At 38.3% G+C, this 25810-nt stretch overlaps 4 protein-coding genes across 4 annotated transcripts; 1 reads left to right on the top strand and 3 right to left on the bottom strand.

Moving 5' to 3' along the window:
- Positions 1-765: 765 nt before the first annotated feature.
- Positions 766-1552, top strand: LOC137720151 (18.2 kDa class I heat shock protein-like). Its single transcript, XM_068459162.1, has one exon. It carries the CDS (start codon positions 904-906, stop codon positions 1363-1365), a length of 462 nt encoding a protein of 153 aa, XP_068315263.1. The 5' UTR covers positions 766-903; the 3' UTR covers positions 1366-1552.
- Positions 1553-2449: 897 nt separating this feature from the next.
- On the bottom strand, positions 2450-5667 carry LOC137721553 (uncharacterized). The gene is made up of 3 exons (XM_068460650.1): positions 5082-5667; positions 4432-4812; positions 2450-3273 (listed from the first exon to the last, which is right to left on the bottom strand). Exons 1-3 carry the CDS (start codon positions 5379-5381, stop codon positions 2629-2631), a joined length of 1326 nt encoding a protein of 441 aa, XP_068316751.1. The 5' UTR covers positions 5382-5667; the 3' UTR covers positions 2450-2628.
- An 11294-nt stretch (positions 5668-16961) lies between these two features.
- Positions 16962-20953, bottom strand: LOC137720170 (uncharacterized). The gene is made up of 2 exons (XM_068459185.1): positions 19987-20953; positions 16962-17607 (listed from the first exon to the last, which is right to left on the bottom strand). The coding sequence occupies exons 1-2, from the start codon at positions 20370-20372 to the stop codon at positions 17373-17375; spliced, it is 621 nt and encodes a 206-aa protein (XP_068315286.1). The 5' UTR covers positions 20373-20953; the 3' UTR covers positions 16962-17372.
- Positions 20954-22742: 1789 nt separating this feature from the next.
- Positions 22743-25462, bottom strand: LOC137720974 (transcription factor MYB1-like). Its single transcript, XM_068460101.1, has 2 exons — positions 25124-25462; positions 22743-23947 (listed from the first exon to the last, which is right to left on the bottom strand). The coding sequence occupies exons 1-2, from the start codon at positions 25389-25391 to the stop codon at positions 22977-22979; spliced, it is 1239 nt and encodes a 412-aa protein (XP_068316202.1). The 5' UTR covers positions 25392-25462; the 3' UTR covers positions 22743-22976.
- Positions 25463-25810: the final 348 nt, after the last annotated feature.

The following is a 25810-nucleotide window of genomic DNA, read 5'->3' as shown; positions in this document are numbered from 1 at the left end:
TAACTTTTTTTTTTTTTTTTTTTTTTTGGTTTATTAAAAATCAGCGTAGTTAAACTTGAGATTAAGTAGTTGGATACGTATAAGAAATAAGCGAAAAGACATTAAAAAAAAAAAAAAAAAAACATCAAATTGGGGACATCAAACCCTAAGTCATCTCTCACCTATTTTAAAATTAGTTTGACAAAAACCACTTAGTACTAAGATTTAATGATATTCATCTTCATTTGTAAGTAAGAGGTTTTATGTTTTATTCTCTCTAAAGACGAATTTGAATCATATTATTGTTAATCTATTGTGAGATTTAACCCACTTTTCTACCATCTTAGTGTAAATAATATCGTTTATTTAAAAATTAGTTTGACAACGTAATTGAGTTTAGTATTTTTTTTTTTTTTTTTTTGAATTGTTATTAGTACTTCAAAAATCTCATTTGACATTCCAAACGTTCTATAATTAGAAAGAAAAATACACTTATGAGAAGTGCATAATAAAATTTTTAAAGTGCTAATAACAATTTTTTTTTTTTTTTTATAACTTCTTAATTAACAAGGTACGTAATTTTATAATACCAATTTGGAGTCTTTTATAAATACCAATTATGTTTTGGGCCGAAAAGGAACTAGCCCAAAAAAAAGGCACTTTCAAGAACTTCGTGGAAGCTAATGGAACTCTCTGGTTTTTTCTTTTTTCTTTTTTTTTTTAATTTTGTTTTATCTCATTCTGGATAGCTGCAGAACTTTCTGGAGTAATCAGAGAAACCTTCTGTGCCGTCTTGTATATATAAAAGTCACTCGGCTGCCTACTCAATCAGATAGAATAATCCAAAGCAACCTAAGCTAAAATCTCTCACTCAAATCCTTAGAATTCACAACCAGCAAAAACCCAACTCTAATCCAGCATCTAATGGCTCTAAGTCTCTTTGGCGGACGTCGAAACAACGTCTTCGACCCCTTCTCTATGGACATCTGGGACCCATTCGAGGGCTTTGGCGCTCTGGCCAACGTCCCCTCCTCCGCCCGTGAAACCACCGCCATCGCCAACACCCGCATCGACTGGAAGGAGACCCCGGAGGCTCACATCTTCAAGGCGGACCTGCCGGGGATCAAAAAGGAAGAGGTGAAAGTGGAGGTGGAGGACGGGAGGGTGCTGCAGATCAGCGGGGAGAGGAGCCGGGAGCAGGAGGAGAAGAACGACAGGTGGCACAGGGTGGAGAGGAGCAGCGGCAAATTTATGAGGAGGTTCAGGCTGCCGGAGAACGCGAAGGTTGATCAGGTGAAGGCGGCGATGGAGAACGGGGTGCTGACTGTAACTGTGCCGAAAGAGGTGAAGAAGCCTGATGTCAAGACCATTGACATCTCCGGCTAAACTAAATTCGTATAACCTCGGCTACTTTAAGGGTTAATGTCGTACGTATGTTAAATAATCATGGTTTGTTGTGGTGTTCGCATCTGCTTTTTGTTCTTGTACTTCAGTGTCTCTGTTTCAATTTTCATGTATGGTTTCTGCTTGTGAAATATTATAAACCTTAATAAAGGTTTTGAGTACGCTTAAATTCAATCAATTCATATTTTTTACTCATAATTTCAATGAATAAACAATTGTAAAATTATCTGTCCTACCTGTAAGAGTTAAGATGCAAGAATTGGACGGGGGTACGTGCCCTTCTTTTCTTCCTGGTCGCGCTTCCTCATCCCACTGCTCTGGAGGATCTGACCATCCTCCACATGAACCTTCACCATCTCCTTCCGGAGCCCCGGCGCGTCCGCTTTGAACACGTGCGGCGTCGGCGAGTAAGTGTGGTCGGTATGAGTTGATATATCACATGTTATTGTATAAATAGTAGGATATGTGTTTTAAAAAGTTGTAAATTTAAAAAATAAAATTTTTTATGATTTTTATTAAAATATGTGATGTATTATTTGTATTTCTATCACAATTAAAAACAGGAAATGTGTTTTAAAAAGTTGTAAATTTAAAAAATAAAATTTCTTATGATTTTTATTAAAATATGTGATGTATTATTTGTATATCTATCACAATTAAAAACTACTTTTTCGAGTTGATGTGGGGGCTAACGACGCTTCGGCTCTCAAATGGGTTCAGAATCAGCGACATCATTTGAGGGGAAATTTTTAATTGTGATGAGAACGTAAATAGTATATTACGTGTTTGTGTTTTAATAGAAGTGGTGGTAATTTTTATTTTTTAAATTATAAATTTTTTAACATATATATTTTATTATTTATATAATGATACGTAATGTATTATTTTACGTATCGATTATATTGAAAAATCCTTTTTATTTGAGAATCTTCTAATCAATAATGCAATTTTGGATTTTGTATCGTCGGATAAGGACCGTTTGAATTTGGGCGAATTTTATAAATCAGTGATTGGATTTCTTGAGAGTTTGATTGCGATGAACGAAATACAGCCGTTACGTGTCGGCAAATATTGTAAATATTATAAAGCCCAATGACTCAATCCATTAAAGCTCAATGGCTCAAGCCCATGCCCACTTATCTCATTTTATTGAAAGCGTGGCATACGATGGTATCTAACTAACTAACGAATATCAAACTCGTTAATGTAAACATTATGTACAAAATAAAAATTAAAATAACGAATTTACAAGGATTCTTGACCATTGCCATTGCTGTTTGCCGAATCATATTCAACATCGAGTGCAGCGACTTTCGAAGCACTAATTCTCGACGAAGCGGATCCGATTTTGTACGGCAAATTTGAATGCGCACTAGGGACCATAGCGTCCCGTTTTCCTTCCTCTTCCTCTTTCTTTAGGTCACCGGGGGGCAAGAAGCAGTCCATGGACAAACCCTTTATGTTAAAATCGACCTCCTCAATTTCCCAAGCCTCCTCTATTCGCGTTCTCGAATGGCCTTCCGTGCTGTCACCAAACCTAAACAACGATGCACATGTCTTGCCCCCGTGCGCGATGCTGATGCCTTCAACGTTCCGGTAGTCTTGGACGTAGGACTCCATTGTGGTCTCCCAACAAATGCCGTGGTCGTTGCCGGCGGATTTGATGCGGAGGAGGTGGGAGTCCTCTAGTTGGACTAGGAGGCCGGTTTTTTGGCTGAAGTAGCCCCAAACAGTGTGCCTTATTATCTCAACGTTGGTGCTGCTTCTTGCTTTTAGGGTTGAGGGTTCGGCTTCTAATTTTAGTGTGAAGCAGTCTTCGTCCTTGATTGCTTTCTCTCCAATGCAAACTGAGTTGCTGAATAAGTTGGCTGTTGACCTCGGATCAAGACCCTGTTGAGTACAGAATGTAGTATCAATATTATATTTGTGCGTTAAGGTTTTTTTTCTTTTCAAACTAACGATACTATCTACTGTAAAAAGTGAGGAAGTGGGTTAAGTTTTACAATAGACTAATAATAATGTAGTTCAATTTTGTCTTTGGCGTAAATCGAACCTAAAATTTTTTACTTACAAATAGAGAGAAATATCAATAACCATAGAATTAAGTGGCTTATGCATTAAGGTATTTTTTAAAAAGGGGATAACTGGTGACAAATCACGATTATCTACCCCTTCAGGGGGTCGGAAAGGCATTTTCAGCCTTCCTTTAGCCACAAGTTTGGTTTCCACACTAGCAGCGAGTTTCGAACCTAAGACTTTCAAGCATTTTTTGTAATTTTCTAAGGAAGTCATGCAATTCGTCATCTACCACCGGATTACTAGCTCATGGTTTATGCATTAACGTATTTAATTGTGTTTTTTTTTTATTAAAAAAAAATTGGACTTTTTCAAAACAAGCAAAGAAAATAAAAAGCTAGTTAGGTAGGGAGAGTGCTGAGAAACGTGCAAGTTTGGCCCACATGAAAGTGGCCATATATACACTTTAGAATAGTTTGATGGGGACATACCAACATAGAAGTCAGGGCTTCCTAAGGGCAAAGTCAAAAGAAACCAAAAGAGAATTAGAGAAAAAAGGTCCTCAAACACATCCTTTGGCTAAACTTAATGAACTATGAGCACTTATACGCGGCTAGACACACATACGTCAACGAGTGACAATAATTTCATAAGAATTTTAACGAAAAATTCTTGATAATGTTCATTTTAAGTAAAAATCATATTTTTACATTAAAATGTCAATTATGATACTATTTACTTTACCGCTTATTGTCCTTATAATTAAAACTTAAAGTTTTCAAATTTTTTTCAAACTTTTTTCATTAATTTTCCTTAATTCCATTAGATACCTCGTTAAAGTGTGTATATATAATTGATAATCATTGATGCATTGTGAGACGTTTCAAAAACTTTAACGGATGACAATCATGAAAGCATAAATCGTGATTATGTATGTTTCTGTAACTTTGTTATCTTGATCAAACGGTGAATAGAAAGGCATGACACTAAAAAAACACCCGGAAAGGAAAGAGAGGTGGAAGGAATTAGTACCTGAAGGAGACGCCGGAGAGGGCGAGGCGGGCCTCGAGAGGCATGCGAGTGGTGCCATGGTGTTTGGCGCCAAGCCACCTTTCCATCACTCCCTGCACTGATCTTGCAACCAGACACCACCAATTCCAAGCACCAAAGTTCTGGTCTCTTCTGCCACAGCACAAACCCACCCATCTCACCGCCGCCGCCCACTGATCTCAACAAGCTCTTCACCTTCAACTTGTTATTGCCACCATTCAAGCTCCTCTCTCCAGTACAAAACTCTGACGCCGTCATCTTCACCTTTCCCATTGCGTACATGCTGTCCACTGAATCCAAAGCCTTCTCTCCTCCAACTGCCGCTATGTATTGCTTGACTATGTACTTCGCCATTGAAACTTCCTACAAATCATAAGACACAAAAAATATTAAGGAAACTTAATATGTGACCAAAAGTTATATGTCAAACGCACTTTCATGGGACTTGACGTCAAATTCCTTACAATATAAGACGTTTATCTTGTCATCCTAGGAATCTGGACCACTGATCTTCTTGTCAGATTGGGTGATCCAAATTTCAGTCTAACAACATAAGTATTAATGTAGTGCATAATTTGATAAGAGAACGTTGTCCTAATAATATTTTGAACAATGAAGTAAAAATGACGTACAATAGGTTGATCTTTGATGGAGCGGCTGATGGGTTGGTGATCTTTTGGAATTGGTAAGGGAATGAGAGGGGCTCCAGTGACTCCAAGCAAGAGCTGGACTTCGGCATTTTTGCTTCCAAAAATCGCGTTGGGTGATTGTGATCGGTCGTTGTTTGAGGGTTTCATCCACGACTTCATGTTGTGCCATGAAGTGGTGGCGTTCTTGTGATTGCCTGAAATGTACATCTCTTCTGGGATTGGGACCTCGAGGACCGTTTCAAGCCCATGTTCGCAGTCCAGATTTGGACAAAGCTTCCTCATGACGATGACAACAAAGATCAAAGCAGATTGAATGGCAAAAGAGAGTTTAGGAGGAGGGAGGAGGGGTGTGGGATTGGTGGAGAGAGCTATTCTATGTAGGACTAGGAATACTAGGAGCAATTGAGGTGGTTGCGAGTTGAGTCTTGGATTCAAAGGGAGGAAGTAGGGAGGGGTCTTTGCACTCTGCAGCTGTTAAACATTACCAACCAACCAATGGCTCTCACTCTAACGTGGTTTGCTTTGTCTGTGTCGTGTTTGCACGCTCCTCTCTCTCTCTCTCTCTCTCTCTCTCTCTCTCTCTCTCAAACTTGGTTTGTTTTTATTTTATAATTGAGGTAGATTGGCATCCAAGGAGTAAACTTCTCATCTGAACTCAAAGAGTATGTTGAATGAAAAAAAGGGTTAAAAGAATAGTGTTAAGGCTATTAATTAAAGGTAGACTTATTCCTTTGTGTGACCCTGATTTCAACTACCAACCAGGACCGTTTAGGCCCTTTAGGTTGTAGGAGTTGGATTACGATGACTTTTCGACGGTTAAAGTCAATAAACTTATAAAAATTAAATTAAAGCAACAAGTATTTTTTGTCAATATGAAAGCAGTAAGCTCAAGGATCTTATGAATGGAGAATGGGAAAACAAAGAGATCATGGAACTTAATGATCAATAAGGACCTACTTGATCAAATTTCTGATTTTTAGTAATGAAAAATAGGGACCTGGTTGATCCAATTCCTGATTTAGGAAAAATGTCGTTGTATAAAGAAATTATGGATTGTAAAGTCGTATTAATACAAGAAATATTGAAAAATGCAGTCCTAATCGCTTGAAGTAAGCCTCTTCAGAAATTCATATATTTTTATATTCTCCAAAATAGGATGTAGATGATTCTCTCATATCATAAACCTATACTTGATACTCACTCTTTTATCATTGCGAAATATATGTTGGATTGACTGCGTACAGTAAAACAAAGCTCATTCACAATACACCCAAAAAGAAAGACAAAAAAAAAAGACGAGAAAAAGATAAAGTAAAAAAAGTATATAACTGTGGCATGTGTTGAATATAGGTTACATACTGGAGAATTAAGAAAATAAAATACAATATATAAATGTATGATTTCACTTTTAATGACACCGAATTTTTTTATGATAAAAACTTAACAATAAATGATTAAGTTAAAATAATATCTATATGATTAGGAGTGGATCAATGATCCGTTTCTCTGAATATCTTACAGCATCCACTTTACCGACTTTAACCGCAGCATATAATTTGACGCTAAAGCTTTTTACACATTAAAACGGAAAAGAATATAATCATAATCATCATCATTGGATGATGCTGCCGGAGCATGCGACCGACATTTTTATTGAGTCGACACTCAATCTAATTTTCTCTCTCGATTCCAATATTTTTGCTGCAGCTGCTGCATTGCATTAGCTGTATCTGTACGTGCTTAATTATTTTTGTTTATTTTTTTAATGAATTATTTTGCTTTGTTTAGCTAATTAAGCAATTTGTCCTTGGCAAAAGGGAGCTTTTGATATTGGTGCCTCATTCCCCAACTTGTTTGATTAAACATTTATAGGTTTTAAGTTTTAGATTGTACCGCCTCCTCTAAATGAGGAGCCAAGTAGATTACAAAACATGATTTCATTTTTCTAAAATTTATGAGCACTGTCATTCTTTCAAGCGTTGGGAATTTATTTATTTTTACCAGTAGATATTTTCCTTCTGAATTTAGTATTTCAATTCCATTAAAAATTGTCATTATCTTTTTTATTTCATTGTTATCCTTGGAATCTGGAAGTATTATCTCAATGGCTTTTGAATTTGAATTGTACTGGTTGCTTACGCAATATATGACAACAATTGTACCCAAGTTAAATATGATATACAAACTTGCTTGGTACACTAAAAATGTATACCACTGTTAACGTACCTATTTGAAAAACTATCAATAAAAAATTTAAAATGTAGACTTTAAACAAATGTACCCAATTATTGACAAACGTACCATATACCTTCCAACAAACGTACTAAATTATAACTTCTAACGTACCTTTTTCTTATTAATTTGATTCTTGGGTGCATGTTATCCCGAATGCTTTGGTATATTTGAAGGCATAACTAAACGTACCAATTTTGTACAACTTACTTTGGTTGGGTACGTTTGGCATGATCAAGTTTGAAAATAGAATAATCTTTCTTTGTCTTATACAACTTGGATGAGTGACTAATTATTATTATTATTAATGGTTGGTACGTTTTTTGTGTAGTTGGTGTGTAAGTATCAATATTTTGGTACATTTATTATGTAATGTTAATTTGGTGCATATCAATTATTTGAGATGTATAAAATACGTTTATTAATTTATTTGTACCAGTTATTTGGTACGTAAAATAATAATATTGTAAGACGTACCACTCATATGGTACGTTCTAAACTGCCCAAATACGTTCTTCGTCCATCACAGAAGCGTGCCTCTTAGGCAAGGTGGTTCCTATTTGGTATGTTTGAAGATATTGCCTCCTACAAACTTTTGTTTGACTAGCTAGTGCGGCTGGTGGCATTCTCATTTGTAGTGCTATCATTTTTACCATACCAAATTAAGGGTTGCTCACCAAGCATCATGCCCAGATCAGAAGCATCGGTTAGAGAACAAGGAAAGAATGCTGAAGAAGAGTAGGAAAAAAAAAAAAATTAAACAGCAACTTACCAGCCGCACCCACAAGTAGCAAAAAACATCGAAAACATCAAGCAGCAAGAAACCTAAAAATACATCAAAAGTGGATTACTATTCAAATGTGAATAAATAAATTTATGAAAGCAACCACTAATTCAAATGGAAGAGCCCATCCAAATTTTAGACGTGAGAATGAATCTGGATAAACACAACTAATAATTAAAAAAAATATATCCCTGAATAAAAGGCCATGCCATGAAAAAAGAAAATGAAAAACGTCCGAAGAGGAGGATAAATTCGGAATTCAATATGTAGCATTTTAATTTGAAGAAATATATTAATGACATAAAAATTGATTAAATAAAAAAAATTTGATGTGACACCCAATCAAAACGCCTTAATCATAATTTGAAAAGGCATAGATGTTTTATCAAAATTTAAGCACCTTAATTTAATTATCCCTTTGCAAAACAAGAAACTGGAGGATACAAAGCTCCTGGATTAAAACCCTAAATTAACTGAGTCGGTGTTCTGGGGTTGCGACACGTGTTGCTCTGCTCTCAATCATGTCCAGCACGTTCGTATGAAATCTTGAAAATATTATTGTTTTATTTTTTTATTTTTTTATTTATTTGGATTAACTCTTATAATCCCTTGGACTTATTACAAAAAAAAAAAAGTATTGTTGTTACAAACATTCCAAGGGTGATGAGAGAAGTGATCTATCAAGATATGCAACGCTGTCTTGTATTATTGTTAGTGATATTCATATTTAACCAACAATACAAAAACATAAACACCAAAAAAAAAAAAAAAAGCATAAGGCATCTGTTGGACTCTTATATATTAGCAGATGAGTTTATTATCTGATCCAAATAATTAACCATTCTCTTAAAGCGCTAGTCCTTCATAGATATTTTCTGTTTAGGGTGGCGCTAGGCAATGTAGGACGTATATTTGAATGCACGCTCAGTTCAATCCGGGAGGGGGGGCGGGGGCCGTTGTGCTAAGATAAACATTATCGAATAGTACCTTTTAATGAGAGATATGAACAAGAGGCTTTGAGAAAACTAGTGTGACTATCTATTTAAACCATATTTGATAAACCATATGACATGATAATTGATAATTGAGTTATTACTTAAATACTGATTAACGTAGGTATCAAATTTAGCATTCAAAAATATTTATTTATTTATTTTTAGTACAACGATAGTTCTACTGCTAGACTAAGAAAACGAAGGACTTCAACCCATAATTTGGTTTTTATTTCTCACTTCACCACTTGCTGCTACGGGTACTTCTAATTTCTAAATCAAATTATTAAGCCATTTGATTATTATGATTTTCCTGTCATTAAAATCTTTTTTTTTTTTGAAATTAAAAGCAATTTGATATATAAGAAAAACGAATAGAGAAAGAAGGAAATCTTGAATGAGAGTTTCAATGACAGAGACGCGGATTGAAAATTAGTTACAGAAAACAAAGAAATAAAAGTAAGGTTCACTTTCATGCTGGGCCACGTGATGAACCGAGAAACAAAAAGCAATGTCTAAAAATATTTAGATATTATCAAGAGACTAAGTAGGTCACCGAAATTTCTGATGAATTTTCAGGAGTTTTCATCTGACTGTATCCCATTGAACTCTCATATAATTTCCTTGAAATATACCATTTTCCCTAACTGGATTGGTGGAAAGTCTCTGGAAGAACACCATCTCGATAAGTTTCTTTGCATACAAGTAATGCAGCTGTCAGTGTTTACTTTTCTTTATACAAGCTGTTTTCGAGTTTGGAGGATGTGGCAAACTAATACAAGACCTATCATGCGGGAGCAACTTGTATTATATGTGTATACTGTCGCTATGACATCTCGTATTAATGATAAAAGACACATTACATTATAATATTAGTACATAACCCATGATGACTGGTATACTATGCCATGAAAGTCCTTGCCATGGAATGCACTTACTATTAACCGCATAAACCCTAAACTTAGAAGCTCATATATATCGAATACAGGATCTCGGGTGCAATTATAATAATCACTTGATGCAACTTATTGTTAGGATAAAAGATTAGGATTGTTTTACATTGCCAGGTGTCACAATTGTATTGGGTACTCTAGAAGTCAGTTAGTATTTATAAGGATGTATGATGTAATAGTTGGATATAATGAGAATACAGTTTCTCTCTCTGCATTCTCTCTCTTCGAATGCTTTCTTGAGTTCTTCATAATTTCTTCTTCATAGTTTCTTCTTAGCGTTATCATGGTATCTTCGCCTGCCATGGTTAACACCTGTGATTCACGATTCCTGTGCTTCCGCTCGTCGTCGTCGTAGTCGTAGTGGTCATGGTTGTTTCGGTGACCAACATCGGATCCTTGCTGGTTGTTCGCAATTTCAGAGAAGTGCTCATTTCTCAAACCCTAAGTCGGTGGCATTTCTTCTTGTCGGTTGTTCGGTCTGCTATTGGAGCCTGTTGATCTGTTCGTCGATCTGTGCACCTACTGCCGTGCCGTGATTTGTGTAGTCGTCAACGGTTGATTTGTTCGTCGGTCTTTGCAGCTACCGTCGTGATCATCTTGAGGTGTTTTCTTTCGATTTCTTAGTATTGATACTTGCAAGATTTTGTCTATCACAATTATTGCTTCGTGGTACTTCTTGCTGCGTGATTCTTGAGGTGTTTCTCTGTTGATTTCTTGATCTATTGATTACTGTTCGTTCATTATGGTTACGGCTGCACAATTAGCCCTCACTCAATCTCCAATTTCGTCGCTTATACCTAGTGTTGGAAACACGGTGACTGTGAAATTGGATGATTCCAATTATGTTACTTGGAATTTCCAGATTTGCTTGTTACTAGAAGGGAATGGAATTATGGGATTTATTGATGGAACCATTCCTTGTCCTCAGAAATATACTGCGTTGGAGTCTGATGATGAGTCGATTGTAAATGACTCTCCACCGACTGATGCCTATCAAGTTTGGCATATTCATGATAAAGCTCTTATGACCTTGATAACTGCCACACTATCTACTGCTGCTTTATCTTGTGTTATTGGATGTCAAAGTTCCAGTACTATGTGGAATCATTTGAAAGAACGATTTGCTCATATGACTCGCACTAGTATTGTTCAAATGAAGATTGATCTGCAGAACATTAAGAAAGGGTCAGAATCGATTGATGCTTACCTGCAGAGGATTAAAGAATGTAGGGATCAGTTAGCTATTGCTGGTGTTGTGATTTCTGATGAAGATATTGTGATTGTGGCTTTAAGGGGCTTACCTACAGAATACAATACCATTAAGTCCGTGATTCGGGGCAGAGAAAGTTTGGTCTCTTTGAAGGAACTTCGGTCTCAGTTGAAGGCCGAAGAGTCTACTTTGGAAGACGGTCTTAAACAACCACATTTAATGGCAGCTATGTTTGCTAATGCTTCCAACACAACTTATGAAACTGGTGGATCTTCCAATTCTCGTCCATATACTGGAAACTTTGATCTGGGTTCTCATACTGGTCCATATACTGGTGGTTCTTCTTTTTCACCAATGGCTCAGTTTCAACAATTGCCATTTCCATCTCCCAATGGTCCTGTTGCTTTTGTTTCTCAGACTGGTTCTGGAACTTACAACAATTTCAGGGGGACTAACTATCGGCACAAGGGTAAAGGGAAAAGGTTCAACACTGGTTTTCAACAACCTTCTGGACATCACAACTTTGCTCAACCCTCTCTTCCGTCACAGTCTCAGTTTCAGAATTCTGGATCTCCAATGGCTTCGGGACACTCTTTTCAACCACTGCTGATTTGTCAAATATGTGATAAAAAGGGCCATGTAGCTTTGAACTGCTTTCAGAATGGCTGCCAAATCTGCCACAGAAAAGGACACACAGCTGCCACTTGCTTTGACAGGAACAATACTGGATCTACGCCTATGCCTCCTTTCTCCTCATCTCCTCTGATGTTTCCGCAGCAGTCATATCCTCAGACTTCTTCACAGTTGCAGCCCCATCCTCACTCTTCACCTTCATTTTCCTCTCAAGTGCAGCATCCTACTATGATGTCTTCATCACAGTATCCTAATGGAATGATGTCTCCTCCCAATAATTCGCAGGCTGCTTTTACTGCACGCACTAATTTCTCACCATCAGCCCCCACACATGAGTATTGGTTGCTGGATTCGGGAGCAACTAATCATATGACATCCGATTTGTCCAATCTGCAAGCTGCTACTCCATATGCTTCATCAGAAACTGTGACTGGTGCTAATGGTGAAGGTTTACAAATTTCTCATATTGGTCAAGCTAGCTTATCCACTCCTTCTCATACACTTGAGTTAAAATCTGTGTTACATGTTCCACAATTGTCACAGCACTTACTGTCTATGTATCAATTATGCAAAGACAACAATTGTAGGTGTATTGTTGATGAGTTTTCTGTGTGTATACAGGACAAGGTCACCAACAAGGTTCTCTATCAAGGACTGAGTAACCAAGCTGTCTATCCTCTTCCACTTCTCAAACCACCAAAGACTAATCCTGCAGCTTTTCTTGGACAGAAAATAAATGATTCTCCTTGGCATTGTCGATTGGGTCATCCCACCAATTCTGTTTTACAAGTAGCTCTTAGTAAGTCAGCTATTACTTCCTCTTGTAATTCCCCATCTCAAACTTGTACTGCTTGTCTCCAAGGCAAGTTCACCAAGTTGCCTTTTCCTGTAATGGCTTCCAAATCTTTTGTTCCACTTGAGGTCATTCACACAGATGTATGGGGTCCATCTCCTACCAAGTCTATAGAAGGGTATAGCTATTATGTGTCGTTTATTGACGAATGTACACGATATACATGGATTTTTCCCATGAATAATAAAGCTGCTGTCTTTGAGATCTTTGTTCAGTTTCATGCCTATATTCAAAATTATTTTTCTGCAACTATCAAAGTTTTGCAAAGTGATGGGGGAGGGGAATATGTTAGTACTCGATTTCAAAACTTTCTCACCACCAAAGGCATTGTCCATCAAAAATCTTGTCCATACACCCCTGAGCAAAATGGTTTAGCCGAAAGGAAAAATAGGCATCTTGTTGAAACTGCTGTTACATTACTTCAACAAGCCTCTCTTCCATTTAAGTTTTGGTTTCATGCATGTGCCACAAGTACATATCTTGTTAATAGACTACCTACTTCCGTGTTGAAGATGCAGTCTCCATTTGAAGTGTTGTATAAATCCCCACCTACACTTGCTCACTTGAGGGTTTTTGGGTGTGCTTGTTACCCTTCCTTAAAACCTTATAGAACCAATAAACTTGATCCTAAGACTACTATGTGTCTATTTTTGGGGTATGCTGCTCAATATAAGGGGTATATTTGTTATGCTATAAGAGATAATAAATTAATTGTCTCTAGGCATGTTTTGTTTGATGAATCTGTCTTCCCTAGTACATATGGTCTGTCTTCTTCATCCTTCAGTCCTACTGTCTCTTCTGCATCCATTTCAGGTTCAATAGCTTCTCCTACTACTTTTAATCATCCTCCTTTTATTCCAATCCCATTTCCACACATATCATCTTCTCACCCATCAGTTACTCAGTCCGATTTTCAGCAACTTGGTGATCTTGGTCCTCCTGGAGGCAATTCTGCTTCACGGTCTGCATCTCCCTTGTTGATGTCCGAGTCTCATCCTGATGTACCAAGTTCTCAAGTTCCAGATTTGCAACATGTTTCTGTCGTCAGTTATAATACTCATCCTATGCAAACAAGGTCCAAGTCAGGGATTTTCAGAAAGAAGGTTTTTTTCTGCTGTTGTTCACGAAGATGTCAAGGAACCTCAGTCTTTTAGTATTGCTGCTCGATCATCTCAGTGGAGACAAGCAATGACAGAAGAGATGGATGCTCTTATTAAACAGAAAACTTGGACTCTTGTTCCTCTCCCATCTCATAAGAACTTGGTGGGTTACAAATGGATATATAAAGTCAAAAGAAATCCTGATGGATCTGTGGCTCGGTATAAGGCTCGTTTAGTGGCCAAGGGGTTCTCTCAAGAAGCCGACCTTGATTACTATGAAACGTTCAGCCCCGTGGTTAAGCCTACTACTGTTAGGTTAATGCTATCATTGGCTGCAACAAAGGGCTGGAAACTTAAGCAGTTAGATGTGAAAAATGCGTTTCTGCATGGTTTTCTAGATGAAGAAGTGTATATGTCTCAACCACAAGGGTTTATTGACAAGGATCATCCAGATTTTGTTTGCAAGTTAGAAAGGTCTTTGTATGGCCTCAAACAAGCCCCTCGTGCTTGGAATGCACGGTTCTCGAGTTTCCTTCTCAGTTTGGGCTTCACATCCTCTTATGCCGATCCTTCCTTATATGTAAAACGTGATGGTCCTTCCCTTGTTGTGTTGTTGTTATATGTTGACGATATTATACTCAGTGGTGATGATGATGTCCATGTTCAGTCTGTGATCAGTCAATTAACCAGGGAGTTCGATATGAAGGACTTAGGGGTCCTCCACTACTTTCTTGGGCTGCAAATTGAGTATCAACCTCAGGGCTTGTTAGTTCATCAATCCAAATATATCAGGGACTTGCTGCATAAGGTACATATGTTTGACAGTAAGCCATGTACCACTCCCTGTCATCCAAATCAAAAGCTCTTAAATCATGGTAGTCCTCCATTCCATGATCCCGGTCTTTATAGAAGTATCGTCGGGGCATTACAGTATTTGACTTTCACCCGCCCGGATATAGCATATTCTGTCAATCAGGTATGTCAGTTTATGCATTCTCCTCTTGACAGTCACTTTGTTGCTGTCAAACGCATACTGCGGTATCTCAAAGGTTCTCTGCATCTTGGTTTGTGTTTCCAACCTGGTAATTTGGATATAAGAGCTTACACTGATGCGGATTGGGCTGGGGATCCCAATGATCGACGGTCGACCACTGGGTTTGTTGTGTTTTTAGGTGATAATCCAATTTCCTGGAGTTCCAAGAAACAGCATACAGTTAGTCGTTCTTCAACTGAGGCAGAATATCGCGCAATGGCAACTACCACTGCTGAAGTTGTGTGGATTCAGCAGTTACTCCAGGATCTCTCTTTATCTCCTTCAACAACTCCTTTACTTCATTGTGACAATATCTCCGCCATGGCTTTAGCCACCAATCCCATTCTCCATTCTAAAGCTAAACACATAGAGATCGACTGTCATTTTGTGAGGGAAAGAGTGCAGCAAGGCACCATTATGTTGCAGTTTGTTAACTCATCTGATCAGTTTGCTGATATTCTTACAAAGGGTCTCTGTTTTCCATTGTTTAGTTCACATTGTCACAATCTTATGCTAGCCGATGCCCAGCATAAAATTGAGGGGGAATGTTAGGATAAAAGATTAGGATTGTTTTACATTACCAGGTGTCACAATTGTATTGGGTAGCAGGCGTCACAACTCGCACAGACCACCATAATAACAAACAAACAATTATTTCAATTTGTTTCTTTTCCAATTTTTAGCATTAGGAAACTATGATTGATTCGTCCACTTAAAAATTCAAAAACAAAGAGAATGAATTCCCTACCCGGCCTAAAGAATTGGAGATTATTTGGAGTGAGTTCCCACCGCGACACCCAGCACGAGCTGTGTCTGTCGCATATTAAGATGGCGATCGCCAATCACGGCACCTTCCATGCAGGAACTCGTGCATGGACCAAATATTATCTGTTTGTTTGTGAATTTTGACATCTCCAATGGAAAGTGCAGACAGCACTCACCTCCCAGGGTGCTGACAATGTTCGTCTTTTCCATCTCCTACCTTTGCTTTCTGGACCCCTAACCACGTGTTCCATGTTACCATATTATCCATTTATTATCCATTCCTAAATTTCAATTTGTTTTGACATATTTTTTATGGGATTCACATATGTTTATGTATATGTGCCAGTAAAACACATGACAAATCGAGAATCGAATTAATTTTAACATCCGTATGTTGATAAACGTTGTAGAAGCCAGAGATTGAAACAAGTTTAACGCTCATCCCGACATATTCCAAAGGTTTCTTCAAAAGTTTTTAGATATATGCTAGTGGAAAGGATATGATTCATGATCGTAGAACATTATGTACAAGAGCAAACACTCTCGACGACTTGAGCTACAAGCCTCTTAAAGGTCTCGAAAACTTTAAGCATCGATGTCTCATGAAACATGCCAAGTTTCTGTACTAGTATCCTTACCCAACTTTTTGTCAAACTTTCCCAATTTCAGGGTCATAAATAGAAATATAAGCAGTAAATGTCAAACCATACTATGGACTGGTATGGTATTGCTATGCTTTGAAAAAAAATTTGTTTCTAATGTACTATGAGAATAAGCTCATTTTTGCTGTTTCACGTTTTCAGCTTTTTTTCACCTAAAATTGTGAAATAAGCTATTTTTAAGTGTTTACCAAACATCTTTTTTAGCTCAGCTTTTTTTCATACCCACTTTTTATAAAAGTATATTAGTACCAAACCAGTACTATATGTGTTTGACCTTGGTCAATCCGGATGGCCGATTGCTAGAACACTGCTCGGTCTCAGCAAACACATTGTTTGCAAAGCCAAGGCAATTCAATAACCAAGTTTAAGTTGAAATGGCTCCTCTGAATCCTCAGTTTTCAAACTTTTCACCCAGTTCCCATATCTTGCCTCCAAGAATTTAAAATTATAACTTGCAGAACAAGAAATTTCCCCACTAGTTTTTTATGTTCGAGAATTTCCATTTAACCCATGCTACCCAAAAAAGAACCGGATTGGACGCAGACTCCAAATACACCCCATGGTAGGATGGAAACTTAGGTATGATTGTCTGACTAGAAAACTCTCATACCAATTAGACTAACATGGGGTAGGGTGAAACCAAAATACAGATAATCTCATGCTTTTAGAAGAGCATCCCTTCGGATGGCCTAATCCGAGTGCCCCTATACAGAAAAATCTTACCTGCTTATACAGCAATGCTGCACAGTGAAGCATATCTGCCACAAATCTTATACATATAATTGGTTGTTTTTTCTCTAATCAAGCATCTTGAGTTGCGACAAGAAACTACTATGGTGATGCAAATTCAATTCAAGTTTTGACAATGGAAACATATGTTACACAACCTGCTGAAAAGGCTACTTAATATATAAACAAGTAGGCAGAGAGAAACAGCTAACTCCAACATAGTTTTTGGAGGCACGGGTACAAGGAAGGGTACCGTTGAGTGCTTGTTTGCTACCTCTCTATGACCACCGAAGTAAAATGCGCAACCCAACCCTCTACACGAGGTTTTCATGAGGGCACATTGAAGTGAAACAGCCACGAGATGACAAATGCAAAGACCATACAAGCTAGTAAGAAGTTCAGGAAGCGGTGACCCTGCCAGAAGTTTCGGCTCTCTGGTGCCTGCACAGGGGCACCTGCTACTGCTGCTGCCAGTGCGGCTTCATCATGCCACTGCTCCGCCGACTCAGCTTCACTCAAACCAGATACATTACGTGCGGTTGATCCACATATCTCACAGGTTCTGCAATCATATATATTTAATCCGGAAGTTGAGCAATAATAACACAAACATAAAATTGTAAAGGATACCCCAAAGAAACATGTGAAAAACAACTCCTTTGTTTGGTTACAGGTAAGCAATCTGAACTAAAGATTTGAAATTGAATAGAAGATATTTCTTATTCTAAAGGCAGAACTGAAGAAAAAAAGCAGGTGCATAGTACACCTGTCATTCAGCATCCCTCCTGGGAGCTCTATGAAACTTTTTAGTTAGGGCACAGTTATTAGCGTGAAACGCCATTCCGTGTATTCATATAAGAAGGATTAGAATAGAAGTCACATATCTCATGCCACAACTGGAAACCTGATGTGCAGTTTTTTTAATAAGACAATGGATTCATACTAAATGAATACATCAAATGGAACAACTTCTTACTACAGTGGGTAAAAAGCACGCACATTTCCTTGCTCTATGCTTTGGTTAGAGTCACAAAACCTGCGTGTAAGACTTGGATCTTACCCAAAACAATAACCTACATGTTCGATTTCCTATGGAAACACAAAAAAAAAAAAACGTATTTGGAATTTTGCATAAACGCACAAACATTTTAATCCAATTACAAGGAACCAAATCAAGGGATAGATACAGACAAGCTTTTTATGATAATGGTCTTACGATGTCAGAAAAGTTCGACAAGAACTGAATGAGATTTTTACTTTAATATGAAATTTAAAATCTCTTTCTTTTCCGGTATGTACTTGTTTTCTACCATCTCAATCAGATTGATATTGGTTTCTGCCATAATTCCCTTTAAAAACATACCAAGCATAAAGAATCTATGAGGTCATCAGGTTTTGATAAGCAATGCACCTTACAACTCTGCATGAAAAGCTTGTCAACTTATAGCAAGCACTTAATAGATGAAAGGTACAAAGTCGTGAATGAAAAAGTAGAATGCACCACCAAGCATAAAGAATCTATGAGGTCATCAGGATTCGATAAGCAATGCGCCTTACAACTCTGCATGAAAAGCATGCCAACTTATAGCAAGAACTTAATAGATGAAAGGAACAAAGTTGTGAATGAGACAGCAGAACGCACTACGCAATCAATTTCTATTTCGGTTATTTTCCTTCCCTTTTCTTTTTGACACAAATAGAAGGACACCAGGCAATTTAAAGGTTTTTGTCTAATGGGAGTAGGAAAGGTAAAAAGAAATTCAACCTTCAGAAACCTTCAAAGTTAAAACATTACAAAATTCCGAAGAATGCAAGAGTAGGCTAATAATTTCGGAACATAATACGGAGCAAAACACGGAGAGTAGCTTGAGGAGAACAAGGGAATATAAGCATGTTTTACTAGAAGCAATGGAAAATGTAAGCTCGAGTGAAACAAAGATATTTGTTCCCCAATTAGCTTTTGCTCTGACGATGCACAAAGGTATTACTGAGATGATTGTTGTTTATACATACTTGATCTTGTAATGGATTCAAACAAAATCATATAAACCTAGAGACTAAAATGCAGAATTTTTCCACTTAATTTGTGGTGCTTTTGACAAGACAAACCTACTTCATTCGGTGATCAATCTTCATAAGATGGCATCTGACAACAGTTTGAGCCGTCAAGTCGGAAAATTCATAGTGGGTCAATATCAGAAAAAGGAAACTTGGTAAAAGCACATTATTATTTCCAAAACATCCATCATGAAGATAAATGTACGTGGAAAACACATGTTCAATACAGGTTTACCGAGTCAAGTAATTTCAGTTAACATATCATATGAGAAGAACGTGCAGAAAAAACAAATTATTTGACCTTTACAAAGCACACATCACCAACCAGCTTGTCCAACCGGGATGGCGGAAAAAGCGTCGGAAAGGAGTGAGAGAAATGCAAAGTGCAGGCATTCCAACAAGGCAAGAATGGGAGAAGAATCATGTGCACAGTTGGAATTCCATGCAGGACTGCGGGTGCTTTCGACTTTCGCTTTATTAAGCTTTATGCTCTTGATTTACACTAATATGCTTTTTCTTTAAAGCACCACACAAACTTATTTTAATTTAGGTTTGCATTATCATGTGCAAACGTGAGTTAGGCTGGTTGGTCAGAACAATGTGCTCGCCTCTTCCATATTCCCTTCCCCCGTAAATTAGCGAAGATTAGAATATCGCTTTGTCAAAAGTTTGCATTATTGTGTTCTTCTCATTAGGTAAAACAATTTTTCCAGCATTATCCCCAAATTATACTTCATATTACACAATCCTCAGAAGAACAACATAACAATTTAACCTAGCATTTCAACGAAATCACTGCTAACAGATAAAAGTAAATAAATTAACAGCTGGGTAATCTCCAAAACACAGAAAGATTTAACCTTTGGATGTAAAAAAAACTTACTTGTTACCCTTGATCTTGAACCAAGCCTCAGCACACTGCTTATGGGCAGCAGCCAAATCAGCCTTACAAGAACACCCCAGCTCAATAGGAATCCCAGATTCATGATTCGTTGCATCCATGCTCAGGTGACAAATCCTGCAATCCCTCTCCACTTTCGCCACGTGCATCTTCACCTCCTCCAGATCCACCTCCACTGAACTCTCCGACGCAGATGATTCCCCCTCCACGATCTCAGACCCTGACTCACTGGAGCACCTCTTCTCCTCATCCTCCGACCCCTCGGAGCCGGACTCAGGGTGGCTACGTCGACCCGTGGCGGCGCTGCGGCGTCCCACTTCCCCCTCCTCCACATCAACAACCACGTGGGCTTTGTCTACGGCTGCCATTTGCAAAACCCAAAGAGAGAATCTTCATGTAATGGCTCTGTGCGGCCGAGATCATCAATGCCCACAGAGGTTGAAGAAGCTCTCAACCCAGTAGGAAGTGGGTTTCTTAGATTTCCAGCAACCGGGTCCTGTAGCGGTTGGTAACCCCTCCCTCTCTCTGGCCGCTCTCTCCTCACACCTCACACCTCACTCCTCACCCTCAGTGTCAGTGACCAAGGAAAGATCTTTTAAATAGAATAATGGAGGAAAATAAACGCACACACTAAAAAAAACACAAAATGTTTGCAGGTGAGCAGGTGAAACATAATAACATATACAGCTTCCTGATTTGTGTCCCCCAAAACAGACGACTTTGACCCCTCCCTCCCTGCTCCTCTTCTTTTTTTGGTTAAATTAACAGCATTAGTGTGTTGTTTAGTGATCATAAACAATAAATATCGTGCCACCACAGTGATGAGGGAGATTAGTGTGTGTTTATTTGCTAATCTCTCTGCTTAATCATTTCAGTTGAGAAGATAAAGGAGGAGGCTTTTTTTTTATCTCTGCTTAATCATTGTGGTTGAGAAGATAAGAGGAATAAGATTCTTAAAGCAACTTATGTGAAACGATGTATTATTATCGTGGCAGAGAAAGAAGTGATTGAGGTGACTTTAGAAAACTGTCGTACAGAGAGCACCGAAGTTGCATGCATCAAAAGCAGATTTCACTGTCTTCTTCACCCAAAGCTGCTTTTTTCAATCTGCTTCTGTTTCACTTGCGTAACTGACATGAAGACCCCATACTTTTGTATGAGGACCGTCCACTTTAACTTGTGGAAAGACAGACATGCCCATGTAGTTCTGATGTACAACTGATAACACTAGTTGTCTGAAGGGTATTATTGACTGTTCACAACATTAATTGATTGAGCAAAACATAAGCTAGCAATGTGGGCATGAAACAGCGGTTCCTTCATCATGCAATTTAGGGTAAGTTGAAAATTTTCTTTTTAACCTCATGTTTGCCAAAATCCTAGATTAAGCTTTTGGTCAAAATTACAATATGTGGGGGCGGGGGGCGGGGGGTGGGGGAGACTGACAAAGGAGTTGTTGTAACGGATAGAGATCATCTTCAAATCTCTTTCTTTAAAACTCAAAGATCAAATTATTTGGACCTTTGAAATTTGATCCAACGTCTAAAAACAGAGAATTTAGTAAAAACGTTTAAAAGTTATAATAATTTTTTACCGTTGGATCAAATTTTAAGGGCCGGGATCATTTGATCCCTGGGCTTTGAAGGAAGAGATCTGGAGAGGATGTCTTTCCCTGTGTAACCACTCTTTTAATATATTTCCTCCCAACGGGATTCTTTCCAAATCCTTTTGGTGAGAATTTTGGAAATTCGTAAATCGTATTCATTCATCGTATATTGTGCGGTTAATTTTTATCAAGTACTGTTTATATTTAATTTTAAATAAAAATATTTAAAATGATTTATGATCGCACGATGTACGATGTACGATGAACGAATATGATTCACGGATCCCTAGGATCTTTAAAAAGATGATCCGGCGAGCATCTGGATTCTATTTCCTCATCCTCTGAAAACCAAATTTAATGATTAAATATTTGAAAAAAAAAAATGAGGTGGGAATGTCCAACCATGTCATTTGTAGAGCATTTTTGACAAAAAGATGAAACAGTTATATTTTGATCTATTGAGTTACATTAATCCAGTTGGATGTGAAAGCTGCTCAAATCAGACAGCAATACCGATTTTCTCTTCCAATGTTCACTACATGAGTGACATATCCTTAAATGGAGAATATGGGTCAAGCTTGAAGCTTGTTTTGAGTTTTATGATCGACTTGTGATCCTATTCAGCCTGTTTATGACGGGCCAAGTATCCACTGGTTTTAGCTCCTTTTTATAAGGATCATAGACCAAGCCAGGTCAGGTAAGCCCAAAATCTTTTCTTTATGGGAGATGATTTTCGGCACTTCTTCTGCAAGTCCTGTTTATTTCTAAGAAAAACTAATGAAAATGCTTTGAAAACTTTAAGTTTTAATGATAAGGACAAAATAAAGGATAAGGTGAATAATACCAGGATTGACTTTTTAGTGTAAAATTGTGATTTTCATTAAAATGAACAGTACCTTGAACTTTTCGTTAAAATTTCCTTATTTCTAATCTTGGAATTGAACAGAAGGGAGAATTAAAGGAATTAAGGGACATAAAGATATGAGCATATAGGCAATGATTTTGATATTTCATATAATGATTTTCACGCTCATTTTAACTTCTAGCACTCCCACCCTGAATGTGAATAAACTAGAAAATAATCGATTTGAAGTGCCAAAGTTTTATCAATCAAGTTTTTGGATTTGAGATAAAAGCACTTGTATAAAAGCATTTACTAGTCAACAGCTTCTTTGCTCATGACAAAAGGGGTAGAGAAGTACCTACATACATATCTTTGATGAAATGCCCTCTTAAATGAGGTAAGTCAAAAGTGAAAAGCCTTCTAAATGAAACTGGAGACTTTAACTTAATCTGCTGTAAATTAACCGGTCTGTACCGCTATAACCGAAACACCCCGAAGACTGAGGAAGACCAGCCATGAGTTCTAGCTCAATCCCTCAACTTCAGTTGGCATTGCAAAAGTTTGTCTAGGCACCTGGGTTGATAGCACGTCCGTCATCATTCCCATCAACTTGTTTCTTCCTTCCTCAAAGCACATATGGTCATTCATCGGAGTGTTTGCTGGCAACCCCATTTGCAAGGTAGTGGCAGCCGCTTGAAAGACTCTCTGGCTTGCTACGCTCTCTGGCATCCTAATCCCATTACTCTCAAGGCCACTCTTAATCCATGCAATCTTGTTCAAATCCGTAGCAATGGAGATTAATTCGTGGCTGGAGAAAGGGAGAGGCTCATCATACTCAACAAACTCAGGCCCCAACAATGAGCTTTGAGAATGCCCCTTGACTCGATCACAGCAACTGTGGCCACAGCGTTGAGGAACCATAGGCTCATTGCATGCACCGTCAAGGAAGTTGTCAAAGCCGAAATCTAGTTTAGTTATTGGGACCAAAGGGCCATGACTTGGGACTGTCCTTGAAAACGATGAAGCATTTGCTGGACCACTTGGACGGTTATAAACACTAAAAGCACTAACACGTGCCACTGGACGACAAGTGGTGGACTGGAGAGTTGGATGGTCACTTGGCTCGGCAATAAGAGTAGAATTGTGCTTTGATTCGGCAGCGCCAGAACCCTCCTTTGCATGATTTCTTACGTCGAACTGGTTTGGTCTATTTTCCATCAAGACCTCTCTTCCTTCATGAGTCTTGAATGAACTGATATTCCCAACTGACAGGGTTTCTTCTGAGGATGCATTTTTTCTGTCAAGGGTGTCATCTTCCATCATTTCCCCATGTCCAGTATTAAACCTTCCTTTATCAAAGCACTTGCGCCTTAGTGTAGAATTCCAATGGTTCTTGATTCCGTTATCTGTTCTACCTGGAAGAAGCTTTGCAATTACTGCCCATTTGTTCCCATGGATAGCATGTGCTGAAACTATAATACGGTCTTCTTCCTCTGCATTAATTAAAGTTCCGTTGAGAAAACTTCAGAAAAAGCAATGAAGCAAATAAATATGCAACTTTAGACAGAAAGGTATGCCAATATCAAATTCATTTAAAATATTTCTCAAAATGTAATGACAACAAAAGCAATCCATGCAAGGACAAGATTACGAAGTTTGCAGGTAAATAATTTCCAGCCATATTTGATTCACTAACCTGAGGTCCTGAACCAGTGGCAACATTTTAGCAACAAGAGAACCAGCATGATACAAAATCTTAATGCAATTCCAAACAACATGAACCGAGGTTAACCCAAGGACGTTTACCTTAATCAACCAATGATCCCTGGGGACTAATAAAATAGATGAACCACCTAATTAAAACGATTTAAGGCACCAACCCTACATGTACACAATATCCTTTAAAATGTATCACCAAATTGTGACCACAACTTCAAATACGTTCTTCCATCATGGTGTTATAGATCATTCTGAACTTTCCAAATATTCAGTTGCATTCATTCGTTAAACATTGTCCAAAAGTTGCACATAAAGAAGAATCAAGAAAGCTGAGAATCCACATACATACAAAATCAAAAATTAACAAACAGATAGATCACGACAAAAACGATATATGTTAACATTATGGAAACAACGTACTCGAGACTGAAAACCACACTAAGAAAAAGACCGCGCTAATTGGAGCGTTTATGTACACATTGGACAGTCCAAACACAATACCAGTTCCAATATCAACAAAATTCGAACAAATTTGTATCATGCTAGACTAACTCCATATCTCTCAAGGTTCCATCTTTAATCTTGAAATCATATTCGACACTAACGAAATGCTTGGCTCCTCGATCAACACACTAGACATACGACATACCAACATCAATCCCACCCCTTTTGTGTGCCGACAATTTTTCGAAAAATGACATACTACAGCTTTGATTGAACAAACAAGAAACCAAGAAGACACTTCCGACATATGTAACAAACAAGACAGTGACAAGAGTTCATAAACAACTTCGAATTCGAAAAATCGACACTCGAAAATTCAGAATTCCACTGATTAAGCACATCCTAATCGAAATTCAGTAACCGTCAAAATCCAAACATAACATAACAAAACCAATCAAACACAAACAGAGAAAATATCGAAACGAAAATGGCGGCGATTAAATTACCAGAAAAGGGTTTACGCTTGACGCAGGGGTCAAGCTGATTACACCACCTCAGCCGGCACGACTTCCCAGACCGTCCGGGAATTCCTCGGGCGATCAGGCTCCAATTCCTCGCCCCGAAGTTGCCCACGAGCCGGCTCAGCACCGCGTCCTCCTCGGGCGACCACGGTCCCCTCACTTTCCCGCCGGGCACTGCGCCCTCGTTCAACTCGGCCTCGGTGCCGGGGCGGTCGTCGGCTTCTTTGGGGACGGCGTCGTTTGGGGCCGTCATTGGTGGTCGGTTCGGGAGGCTTCGGTTGGCTTGTTTTTATGAGTACCTACCCAGCAGACCAAACCTCTCCCTTTTTAACTGCAAATAGGAAAGCGATTAATGTGGGACTGGCCTTTTGCGAATGTTTCGGATTCCGGTTTTGTACGGCAGTTTTTTTTAAATGACCAACGTGTCCCCGTGGGTTGCGGGACGACGTCGTTTGCTTGTTATGAAACTTGAGTCTTCGTGTTGACTTTGTTTGAACTTTGGCTTTTTAACCCCTGTATTCACCCTTCGGTCACCAAAACGACGGCTTAGCTTTTGTCGTAGTCTCGTACGGCTACGTTTATTGCACTAAATTATCGAACTGAACTCATTTCGGAAGTTAAGTTGAACTGGTTTAATTAAATGGTTTGTACAGTATCAAAATAATAAAAACA

Source organism: Pyrus communis, chromosome 16 (assembly GCF_963583255.1).
Source record: "Pyrus communis chromosome 16, drPyrComm1.1, whole genome shotgun sequence".
Classification (NCBI taxonomy): domain Eukaryota; kingdom Viridiplantae; phylum Streptophyta; class Magnoliopsida; order Rosales; family Rosaceae; genus Pyrus; species Pyrus communis.
This window is presented reverse-complemented; position numbering and strand designations above follow the sequence as displayed.